Source organism: Trichechus manatus, unplaced genomic scaffold (genome assembly GCF_000243295.1).
Source record: "Trichechus manatus latirostris isolate Lorelei unplaced genomic scaffold, TriManLat1.0 scaffold00021, whole genome shotgun sequence".
In the NCBI taxonomy this organism is placed as follows: Eukaryota; Metazoa; Chordata; class Mammalia; order Sirenia; family Trichechidae; genus Trichechus; species Trichechus manatus.
Genome location: NW_004443957.1, coordinates 7,576,010 through 7,588,430, shown reverse-complemented (window position 1 = coordinate 7,588,430; position 12,421 = coordinate 7,576,010). Strand labels below are relative to the sequence as shown.

General features: G+C 42.9%; 2 protein-coding genes across 5 annotated transcripts in view; one reads left to right on the top strand and one right to left on the bottom strand.

The window, feature by feature from the left end:
• CUNH1orf131 (chromosome unknown C1orf131 homolog) overlaps nucleotides 1-3,822 on the bottom strand; it is a 24,559-nt gene extending 20,737 nt beyond the window's left edge. For both annotated transcript variants that reach the window (XR_002823479.1, XM_012554521.2), the window contains exons 1-2: nucleotides 3,660-3,822; nucleotides 2,340-2,677 (exon numbers count right to left, since the gene is read on the bottom strand). Coding sequence is in view for 1 of the 2 variants with exons in the window: in XM_012554521.2 (XP_012409975.2) it covers nucleotides 2,340-2,677; nucleotides 3,660-3,750 (429 nt within the window). In the remaining variant the exon portion in view is untranslated. The remainder of the gene's footprint in view (nucleotides 1-2,339; nucleotides 2,678-3,659) is intronic.
• Nucleotides 3,819-12,421, top strand: part of GNPAT (glyceronephosphate O-acyltransferase) — a 50,065-nt gene continuing 41,462 nt past the window's right edge. For 2 of the 3 annotated variants that reach the window (XM_023728031.1, XM_023728032.1), the window contains exon 1: nucleotides 3,870-4,097. In XM_023728031.1, the coding sequence (XP_023583799.1) occupies nucleotides 4,020-4,097 (78 nt within the window). In that variant the 5' untranslated portion in view covers nucleotides 3,870-4,019. Of the gene's footprint in view, nucleotides 4,098-12,421 lie in introns of all 3 variants that reach the window. The other variant, XM_004372814.3, reaches the window with a different exon arrangement.

Sequence of the window (12,421 nt, the reverse complement as noted above, 5' to 3'; positions counted from 1 at the left end):
GAATCATGGCCTAGCCAAATTGATACACACATTTTCTGGGGGACATAATTCAAACCATGACACTGGGGTAACCGGAGACCACCAGCTTGGGGGCTCTGGCTGCCCCACGGGCCAAGGGGATCCATTTGTTGATCCACCTGTGTCAATTCCCAGTGCCCCAGTATGTTGAAGCATACATAAGGTTGGGAAGCTGACCTAGAACCTTAGATTGGTAGACAGGATTACAGAATATACTAATAATATTTGAGGAAGAGATGCTTATGAATTTGATATGAAGTTCTAAACGAATTCTAAAAAAGATTATAGAGTTTTTAAAACCACATAAAAGATGTAGTAAACCCTGGGCGCTAGCATGCCTTCATAACACCACAAGCCAAACTAAGCCTGTAGTGGCCCCCAAAAAGACATGTCCATGTCCTAATCCCTGACACTTGTGAATGAGCCCATATTTGGGAAAAGGATCTTTGAAGTGTAATTAAGTTAAGGATCTGTCTTAGTTATCTAGTGCTGCTGTAACAGAAATACCATAAGTATATGGCTTTAATAAAGAGAAATTTATTTTCTCACAGTCTAGTAGGCTACAAGTCCAGATTCAGGGCGTCAGCTCCAGGGGAAGGCTTTCTCTCTCTGTTGGCTCTGGAGGAAGGTGCTTGTCATCAATCTTCCCCTGGACTAGGAGCTTCTCAGTACAGGGACCCCGGGTCCAAAGGACACGTTCTGCTCCTGGCACTACTTTCTTGGTAGTATGAGGTTCCCTTGTCTCTCTGATCACTTTTCTCTTTTATATCTCAATAAATTGACTTAAAATACAATCTAATCTTGTAGATTGAGTCCTGCCTCATTAACATAACTGCCACTAATCCTGCCTCATTAACATCATAGACGTAGGATGTACAACACATGGGATGATCACATGAGATGACAAAATGGTAAACAATCACACAATACTGGGAATCATGGCCCAGCCAAGTTAACACATGTTTTTGGGGGACACAATTCAATCCATGTCAGGATCTTAAGAGGAGACCATCCTGGATTTAGGGTGGGCTCTAAATCCAATGACAGAGTCCTCACAAGAGAAAGAGGGAGAATTGAGACTCAGACACACATATGAACATGTGGCAGGGATTGGAGTGGTGCAGCCCCAAGCCTGCAGTCACCAGAAGTTGGAAGAGACAAGAAACAGATTCTTCCCCAGAGCCTTTAGAGAGGAGTACGGCTCTGCTGACATGTGATTTCAGGCTTCTGACCTCCACGACTGGGAGAAAATAAAGTTCTGTTGTTTTAAGCCATTCAGTTTGTGGTAATTTGTTATGGCAGCTACAGGAAACTAATATAACCCTCATTTCCTTTTTTAGTAGACAAAGTTTTTATAGGATATGAGGAACGCTACACAAATGGAATATCTGGATTTTAGAAAATGAATTTGACAGAGCCATTATGATATCCTTGTGGAAAAGAGACAGTTTTGATGGGCAATCACAGCTCCCTTGTGCTCAGTGAAACCAAACCTCTTCCCTACCAGAATGCAAGCTCTATGCGGGTGAGGTTTTATATATTTTGTTCATCACTTTATCCCTAGTGCCTAGAACAATAGCTAGCATGTAGTAGGAGCACCAGAAATGGATGCTGAATTACTGAATTTTCTGTAGCACTATTCAAGCAGAAGGCCTATGAGTGGGAAAACGTTAACTCAGAGGCCTAGGTTTATCAAACCCTACACATTCGCAAGTCAGTCCTATTTTCATGACTAGCCCTTGACTGGCTCTTGGGAACTGAGCTTAATATATTCTGTGTGATAAAAGTGTTTTTGCACACCTGAGGCTTTGAGCCACACTGTACTCGTTTCTTCAGGTAGTTTATACCAACACCGTGGTTTGTGGTTAACACATACTTTCCGTCTGGAGATCTGGAACATCAGTAACTGACGACAGTCACACAAGCACTGCATTCTTACGTGACCAACCCCCAATAAAAATCCTGGGCATCAGGCTCAGCAGTGTCCCCTGGTTGACAACACTTTTGCATGTGCTGTCACAAATTGTTTCTGGGGCACTTAAGCACATACTTTGCGACTCCACTAGAAGGAAACACTTGGAAGCTTACGCCTGGTTTCCTCTAGACTTCCACTCCATGTGCTGTTTCCCTTTGCTGATTTTACTCTGTATCCTTTTGCTGTAATAAACTGTAACCAGAGGTACAACAACTTCTGAGTCCCATGAGTCCTTTTAGCAAGTCCTCAAGTCTGACCGTGGTCATGTGGAATCTAAAGTTACTCATCTAATATCTCAATATCAGGGGTTTCACTATACAGCTGTATAAATAAACCACCTCTTTACCTTTGGGATCTCATCTTGGCCAGGCTTCAGTTTTCTTTTTTGGCGTCTGCTGTGAAATTCTACCACTTCTACTAGCTCCCTGTTGTTCCTCAGAGAGTGAGATACTGCAGAATCGACTTCTGGTTCTGAAGAGAAAGATGTGGAGGTCACAGCAGGAGCACAATGCAGCTCTTCTCTGAGTTCCTTGAAGAAGCTGGAAGCACTTTTCCTTTGGCCTCTTACAAGAGAATCAGGTGGAAGAGCTGGTCCTTCTGCCAACACTGCTGCGGTGCTCAAATCTCTCTTCTTGCTTTCCCTTTTCTTTTTAATTCTCTGTTTTGTCTCATCTTTCCTCTCTCCTGTTCGTTCAAGCACAAAAAGGAAAAATAAGTATTTTTGGTTTTAGCAGTAACTAATATTAAACCATATGAAGGCACTTGTGCATATGCGACAGCTATAAGCACCCAGGAGTACACGCAAAGAAATACACTACCGTTTTCCTTCAAACAGCAGCGTATTTGCACAATGTATAGAATCCAAAGTACACAGGGTTTCCAAGGAGCAGCTGATAGATTGGAACTGCAGACCTTCTGGTTAGCAGCCGAGCTCTTAACCACTGCACCACCAGGCCTCCCAAAACGCTAATGTCTTATGATTATCTTTGGTGCATGTATAAGGGATTTGTACTTTCCTAGGGCAAGTTCTTCTGAGTGTGAGGGACCACCTTCCTACTGAAGAGTCGGGCGCATAGCTAAACTTTAATAATAAGCTTTTTTTAATTTTCCTGTCTCCCATTAAAATAAACGAAGGAGAGCATAGGTCGGCCAACTTACGTAAAAAAGGTTGTGAAAATCTTCTCTGGAGTCCTTGCACCAAGGGACGCCTGAATGATGAGGGTAGTGAATCACCCAATGACTGGCCTGAGGTCCCAACGTGACCAGGTAGACCAAGGTACCAGGGTCAAGCAGGTCTCGTCAGCACCGGGCAGGGGACCAAGGGGTAAAGAGGGGGTCCCCAGGGGGTCCAAAAAAAGTGACAAAATGGGCTATTTCCAGAGTCCAAGGTTGTGCGTGAATCACACCAGTGAACTATGAGTCTTGGTGCTTCTGAAAAGCTAACCAGGCTGGTCTTGCACACTCAGGGAAGAGTTGGAGGCTTGATTCATGAGAATAACTCAACAGAGCCGATCAAGGGGAAGGGGGATAGGGGATCTCAGACCCAGGAACAGGTCGGAACCAGGTTGGACGAGTTGGAAAGCCCCTTCCCATCAGTTTCTGATGCACAGTAGACCCTCGCTTCTCATGTCCGCTCTCCACGTGGGCTCCCGCGGCCCGCACTCACCGAAGTCGTAGAGGTTCTGGAGCAGAGCATCCAGCAGCGTCTGAGAGCTTGCAGGCGCGCTGGACGTCAGCCCCTCCTCCTGCGCCATCATGGGGGTCTTCAGGTGGGGAACTCAAGCCCACACCGCGCCACGCCTCGGCTTCCGGGTTCCTGGCGGGACTGCGCGCGCGCGGCACGTCCCCACGCGGCTTCCGTCCTGCTTAAGATGGCGGCGCCCGGGGTCCTCTGGAGCGGCCGCAGAGGGTGCCATCGCCCTAGGCGAGGTCGGGCCGCCCCGCGCGGAAGAACCGCCCCCAGAGGCTGCAGCACCACCTTCGCTTAGCAAGGAACCCCAGGCCCGCCTGGGACGGCAGCTGCACCATGGATTCTTCCAGTTCACCTAACTCTTGTTTATCTGTCGGCTCCACCAGTCCCAGCGCGGTCGTGCTTCTCTATTCGGTAGGCATTTAGGGGAACGAGGCTCGGGGTGGTGCCGCGAGAGAAGACTTCCCTTTCCCGATCCCAGCTTCCTCCAGCTCACGACCCCTGGTCCACAAGAATGGGTCCCTAGGTCCGGGAGGAGGAGTTAAGTGGTTGGCTTGGTTTCCACGGCAACGGTATATCGCTGTGTGTCTGTGTAAATGTGTGTATGTATTTAGAAGTTTCTATCTGGTTATTGGTTCTTCAGGTTCCTTTCCGCTCATTCCTTCTCTTTCCCTCCATCGGGCCCTGGGCCTTGAGAAAGCCCCAGGACATAGTAATGCGGGATGAAAATTGGAATCTCTACATCTCTAGCGAGGTCGTTTCGGACTATCTTCTGGGCGAACCTGAGAAACCTGTGGGTCTGAGCCAGCCCGAGATAGCATGTGGCTTCCCAGCTTGCTCTGGTATTTCTTGTATGTAGGGATAGAGGTTTTAAGACTCTAATCAAGGAATATTTGGAACTTACAGAAAGTTTTATTGCCTATTATTGCTTTCTGTCCATCATTGTACTTTTTTCCTAAAGTCATTTTGGAGAACTAATGCCTTCCAGTCTCTCCGCAACTTGCATTTTCACCCCCAACTCTGTTACAATTTTCATGAAGAAATCATGAGGTGGAAGCGTCGTAATACTCCAAATCGCTCAATCCTGGGACAACTGATCTGTTTTACCAGTAAATTAACGTTTAACTACTCTAGGAGGAATTTTAAAAATGTATTTTAAAGGCATATTATCATGTCCTGGCGGTTAGTGTCAGTTTTATTTCTGGCTTAAATATAGTGTTAATTTGTGCAGGAAGGTCAAAACAGGCAAAATACAAAAGAGCAAGGTAAACAAAAAAACCTAGTTTCAAAAGGGAATATATATGGCTTTGTTCAAATTGGGACACCACTCTTCTTTGTCTCGGCTGTATTGTTAGTATGTGGTTTTGGAACATGGGAAAACCTCTGTTCCCTTGGTGTCAGGAATTTGGGGTTTATAATTGCTGTTAACTATCCACTTCTCTAAGGCTTGTCACTTTCACCTCTTTCCGCATTGACCTTACTCTACAGTTCTGAGGGAAATATTGCAAGCAGGTGCATGTAAGGAAGACGGTCGCTGTGCAAATCTGACTTAAATATAGCTAGCTTTTTCTGCCTAACCTGGTTTGTGAATTGACCAGGATTTTCCTTGTATGTGTTAAAGGAAGTAGTTGGTTTTTTACTTTCCCCTTCTCCACTGGTTTTTTAATGCTAAACTTTTGCCAGCTTTTTCATGTTAGAGGCTAAGGCTTTTTGTGTGAGCTTTTCTACTTCTGATTGCTGGACAGCAATCCTCTCTAGCAGTAGTTCTCACTCCTCCCCTGTGACTGCACAGCTTTGACTTTCATGTTAACCTGAATTTATTCTTAATATTTCAGGCTGTCTTTGTTTATATCCTTCGCTACACTGTTATTGTGCCACGCTCTCTGTCTAATCTGAAAGTAGTATTTCTGAGACATTTAAGATACTGTTGATTGCAGCAAGCATTAGGGGTACCTACAGCGTTCTAGTCATTTTTCTCAATATCCAAGATGTAGAAATTAAAAATCCAGCCCTTGCCTTCAAGGGAAGTCCTAAAAGTAAACAAATAATTACAATTAAGTGGGATAAGGGCAATAGTTAAAGCATGCATAGTATATTGTGGGAATAATGAGAAGGGGCCCACTTGGGGGGCTCAGGGAAGACTTCTAAGAGAAAATGACACCTGAGCTGAATTTTTGAGGAGTGAATGGGAGATGACAGAGGGAAGAGTGGCCTAGGCACTGATGTAAGGAAACAGTTCCCCTGCCTGTTTGGGGAAACCTAGTAGTTAAGTAAGTCTACAATAAAGGCGACATGAGAAGTGAAACTGAGAAAGTGAGCAGATGATAGCTCCTGAGGGGATTTTATATATGTTTACACACTTAAGGACAAAATCTTAACTTTATAAGGATATTTATACATAATCAGATTTACATTTTTGAAAGTCTGTGAGAACTACAAGGAGCCCGGATGGCACAGTGGTTAAGCTCTTCACTGCTAATCAGAAGGTCAGCAGTTTGAACCCACCAGCAGTTCCTAGGAGAAAAGACCTGGCAATCTTCTCCCGTAAAGATTAAACCAAACCTGTTGCCAGGCTAGGAAGTCCTATGGGGCAGTTCTACTTTGTACTATAGGGTTGCTATGAGTTGGAATCAACTAGGCAACACACAACAGCAACAACACAAGAGAACTACTAGGTTTCTGGCATGGATATTTGTCTGGGTATCTAACCACTTTGTTTAAGTAGAGATTGCAGAAAGAGAATTAGGTTGGGGAAGGAATCTGATGCCATAAGCATGGAGATCAATTAGGATGAAGTAATCGGAAGAAGTTACGTTGTTGTTGTTGTTAAGTGCCCTCAAGTCAGTTCTGACTCATAGCGATCCTACAGGACAGAGTAGAACCGCCCCATAGGGTTTCTACTACACCACCAGGGCCTGAAGTGATGAAGGCCTGAGTAAGACAGTGGCAGTGAAGCTAGTTACTGCCCTAACTCAGCAGCCCTTGAATGTGGTGACTAAGTAAAAGGAGGCAGTCTGAAGTCCGATTCAAAGTGGTTTGATACCTTTAGGAGATCCATATGTATTCACATCTCTAAGCCCTCACATATTGAAATAAATTATGATTTGGTAATTTTATTTTTTTCTACTGTACTTCAGGTGCAGGCTTACAGAACAAATAGTTTCTCATGAAACAGTAGTACACATATTGTTTTATGACATTGGTTAACAACCCCACAACATGTCAACCCTCTAACTTCTCAACCTTTTTTTTTTTTGGTGAAAATACACATAGCCAAAGATACACCATTTTGAAAATTTCTACATGCACAGTTCAGTGACATTGACTATACTCTTCCAATTGTGCTGTTATTCTCATTTAAGATGAAGGCTTACAGAACAAAATAGTTTCTCATTTAACAGTTACTACAAATGTTGCCCTATGACAATGGTTAACAATCTCACAACACATCAACAATATCCTTACTCAACCTTGGGTTCCCTATCACCAGCTTCCTTGTCCTCTTCTGCCTTCTGGCCCTTGCCACTGGACTACTGTACCTCGTTAGTCTCATTTGGTTTTTTGGGGCTGTCCGCTCCCAGGCTGAACAGTGAACCTCGGAGATAACTTCACCACTGAGCTAAAAGGGTGTCTGGGGGCCATACTCTCAGGGTTTCTCCAGTCTCCTTTAAGCCAGTAAATCTGGTCTTTTTTTTTGTGAGTTAGAATTATGCTCTACATCCTTCTCCAGCTCTGTCCAGAACCCTCTGTTGTGATCCTGGTCAGAGCAGTCAGCGGTGGTAGCCGGGCACCATCTAGCTGTACTGGACTCAGTCCGGTGGAGGCCTTGGTAGCTGTGATCCATTAGTCCTTCGAACTAATCTTTTCCTTGTATCCTGTTCTCTTCATTCTCCCTTGCTCCTGAAGGGTTGAGACCAGTGGAGTATCTTAGATGGCCGCTCACAGGCTTTTAAGACCCCAGACACTACTCACCAAGGTAGAATGTAGAGCATTGTCTTTATAAGCTGTGTCATGTGAGTTGAGCCAGATGTTCCCTGAGACCATGGTCCCCACATCCCTCCGCCCAGCAATTCAGTCCCTCAGGGAGTTTGGATGTGTCTGTGGGGCTTCCGTGACCTTACCTTGTACAAGTTGTGCTAATTACAGTACCTAAGTTATGTTTTTGAATCATTCAAATGTATGGTTCCTAATAATTTTTTTTTTTAACCTTTGAGGTTTATAAACAAATAAACCATCCCTGAATGTAAATGCTGTAAGGGAAACTAAATAAAACAAGAATATGGAACATCATGGTATTTTTCTACTTGCAGTAATTAAAAATGAAATGCCTCAACAGAACTTTTTAAACAGTTATTGAGGGGAGGGGGAAATCTTCTGTATTTAGTCTTCATTGTCTGAAAGCTTAATACTAGCATTTGAAAGAGACTTTTTGGCCAAATCTAGGCTAGTATTATAAAAACAATAGCTGCAGTTAGAGTAATTTATTGGAGTAAGGATATCTAATTCCTTGAGTTAGACTTGTGCTTTATCAATTAATATATCTATAAAATTCTTAATATACATACTTACTATATGCACTAAGTGCTATGGAGGCAGAAAGAAATAACCATTGGCTTTTATGGAAGCTAGAATTGGAAGTCAGAGAACTACTGTGGAAGTTGAAGAGCTAGGATACATTAACTAAATGAAACCAAACAAAAATAGGAAGCTGAGGCTGAATGCCAAATGAATGATACTCTTAGGTGACAGGCTAGGAGTCAAAAGGATCAGTTACACCTTCTTGGATTAAGGGTGTTTTGAGTTGTTGAGTAGTGAGGGCAAAAACTTGGATGCAAGAAAGCACAAGTCTTGTCTGGGACAGTGAGGGAACCCCCAGGGAAGTAATTTTCTGTTTGTTAGTACTGAATAAAAATACTGGGCAGATTTTCACCAAAACTGGATCGTTTGACTTAAAATATAGGCTATGTGGTATACATGAAATTCACTTAACAAATGTCTGGAGAAACACCTATAAGAGAGAGGCAATTATCTTCCATTTTTTTCCCTCAGTTCATCTGATCTACCTTTAACTATCACCTCTCTATTAAAACTAGTCTTATCAAGGCTGCCAATAACCTCTGTGTTCCCAAATGGTGACCCCCTTCTCTGCCCTTATCTTGATCACAGAGGAGCATTTAACATAGTTGACTATTCTCTCCTTTTGGCTTTATAACACCTGGCTTTCTTCCTACTGTACTTGCCAGTCCTTTGCTAGCTCCTTTTCAATTCATTCACTAAAACTTGGAACACCTAGGGTTTGTTCTGAGCCCTCTTTTATTCTTCGTTTATGCTATTCCTCTTTGATGTCATCTTTCTCAATAAATACTGTCTATGTGGCATTGATTCTCAATGATTCTCAAATATACATTTAGCCTTGTCCCCTCCCCAAACTTCTAGATTCAGCCAAGCTCTGCTTGACTAATAGTTATTATCTCAAACTTAACATGTCCCAAAGTAGAGCTCTTGGTTTCTGTCCATATCCCTAAATTGTCTGGTCTGCAACTCTCTCATCTTAATGAATGGTACCACCATCTACCTAATTGCCCAAGGCAGAAACCAAGAGTCATCCTTGATTCCTTTCTTTGCTTCATCTCCTACATTTATCCTTTTAGCAAGTTCTAACAGATCTATCTCCACAATCTATTCCAAATGTATCCTCTCCATCTCTAGCACTATCTACTCCAAGTCGTCATCTTTCACCTATCAAAGTTGCCCGTTGCTGCTAGTCTTGGCACTCTAATAATCCATTATCTATCCAACAACTAGATGGCTTGTTATAGTGTGAATAAAAATCTAGACTCCTTAAAATGGCCTTCTAGGCATAACATAATCTGGTAACTGCTGCTTCTCTAACTTTACTAATAATTGTGCTCACTGCGCTTTAGCTACACTGGCCTTGTGTTTCTCAAATGGTAAGCACGCTCTTTCCTTGGAATGGTTGTAGTTTCCTCTGTGTGGAATGCTGTACTTTTCCAGAACTTTGTGTTACTGCCTTTTTTTATCATTGAGGTCCCAGCTCTAATATCACTTCCTCAGAGAGGCCTTCCCCAATGATTAGAAAGTAGTTCTCCAATCACTCTTCCTTGTTTTATGTTCTTTATATTCCATTTCCAGTGGTGTGCAGCAGGCTGATTGTTAAATTCTCATGAAGATTGTGAGCCCGTTGTTAAAACACAGCCATTATTTAAAAATAAAAATAAATAATTATGTAACTTGTAATTAAATAAATTCAGTTAAAAACAAAGGTAATAAATACTCAAAACTCAGTACTTCCTAATTATTTTACTTTTGAGATTATTTATGTCTATTAGGCTATATATTGGAAATACTATATAATGGTGTGCTGTTGCACATCTTTCCCCAACTCCTTGTTCAGTGAAGTCATATTGGTAGCTTGAAATCTGCCATGGTGGGAGTATATATACCACCAAACCCAAACCAACCCCATTGCCATAGAATCAATTCTGACTCATAGCAACCCTATAGGACAGAGTAGAACTGCCCCATAGGGTTTCCAGGGAGTGGCTGGTGGATTTGAACTTCTTACCTTTTGGTTAGCAGCCATATGCTTAACCACTGCGCCACCGGGCTCCACATATACCACAGAAATTTGAAAATGCTGTAAATCAGGGCTCTCCCATTCCATTTTTAAATGGTTAAACTTTTACAGGCACTGGCTACTGGTGGTAAGTGAAATTACCTTACTTATTTGTTGTTGTCTGTCTTTCTTTAAGGGAATGTAAGCTCCATGAGTACACGTTCCTTGTCTACCTTCTGTATGTGTATTCTCAGCCTATAGAACAGTGCCTGGTACATTGTGAGCTCTCAGTAAATATCTGCTGAATGAATGGATCCTCCAGAGCAGTTGAAAAGGAGGTGTAAAAAGGGGCCTGTTTAGCTATCAATAGGGAGAGGCCTGCCATAGAAATTAAGGTAGGGAAAGCAAACAGTGGGCAAGAGATCCAAAACGAAACCCACTGCCAAACCGATGTCAACTCATAGCGACCCTATGGGACAGAGAGAACTGCCCCATAGGTTTTCCAAGGCTGAAAATCTTTACGGAAGTAGACTGCCACATCTTTCTCCCACGGAACAGGCTGGTGGGTTTGAACTGCCAACTTTTTGGTTCACAGCTGAGCGCTTAACCACTGCACCACTAGGGCTCCTCTGGGGAAGAGATACTTCACCTCAGTCTTCTTACTTGGGCTATATTTGTATTATGCTCCTATTGTGCTTATATCAACTAGCCATATAAATATATTTATTTAGTAATGATAAATAGTTCTCCAGCATGGTATCGGGAAGGCCAGTTAGTGAGTGGTAACACTCAACTGTGGCCGCACATAGGAATCACTTGGGGTACTTTTAAAAATAATTCTCATGCCCGGGCACCACTCACAGACCAGGCTAATCAGAATCTCTAGAGGTAGGACCTGGACATCAGGATTTTTTTTTTCCTTTTTTTTCTTAAATTGTGCTTTAAGTGAAAGTTTACAATTCAAGTTCATCTCTCATACAAAAATTTATACATACACTGTTATGTGACCCTCGTTGCTCTCCATATACTGTGACAGCACACTCCTCCTTTCCACCCTGGATTTCCTGTGTGCATTCAACCAGCTCCTGACCCTCTCTGCCTTCTCATCTCACCTCTGGACAGGAGCTGCCCATTTAGTCTCGTGTATCTACTTGAACCAAGAAGCACACTTTTCACAAGTATTATTTTATGTCCCATAGTCCAGTCTAATCTTTGTCTGAAGAGCTGGCCTCAGGAATGAATTTTAGTTTTGGGCTAACAGAGTCCAGGGGCCGTGTCTTCCGGGGTCCCTCCAGTCTCAAACCGTTAAGTCTGGTCTTTTTACTAGAATTTGAGTTCTGCACCCCACTTTTCTCCTGCTCCATCCAGGGACTCTCTGTTGTGTTCCCCGTCAGGGCAGTCATTGGTGGTAGCCAGGTACCATCTTGTTCTTCTGGTCTCAGGTTGATGAAGTCTCTGGTTTATGTGGCCCTTTCTGTCTCTTGGGCTAATACTTGCCTTGTGTCTTTGGTGTTATTCATTTTCCTTTACTCCAGGTGGGTTAGGACCCATTGATGCATCTTAGATGGCCACTTGCTAGCTTTTAAGGCCACTCACCACAAGTGGTAGTCATCAGAATTTTTAAATAGCACCCCAAGTGACTTTAATGTGCAGCCTTGATTAAAAACCACTGGATTAGACATTGAGTCAGGGCCAGATTGGGGAAGGCCTTGAATGATAAGTTTAGAAGTTTGAGTTTTATTCTGTGGCTATTGGGGCACCATCACCAACAGAGTTCAGGAAGTGCTTTCATTTAATAAGTTTTTTTTTCATTCTAGTAACAATTATTGAGCTCCTACTAGAATTGGGAATACAATAATATGTACTAGACATTATGTACCTATAGGAAGTTCGCATTCTGGTAGGGGAGACACCCAAAGTTTAATAAAGTGTTTTAGATGTTGTTGTTTTTGTTGTTGTTGTTAGGTGCTGTCGAGTTGATTCCGACTCATAGCAACCCTATAGGACAGAGTAGAACTGCCCCATAGGATTTCCAAGAAGCAGCTGGTGGATTTCAACTGCTGACCTTTTGGTTAGCAGCCGAGCTCTTAACCACTACGCCACCAGAGCTCCTGAAGTGTTTTAGATACTCTCATGAAAATGTATTGAGGGTTCAGTAAAG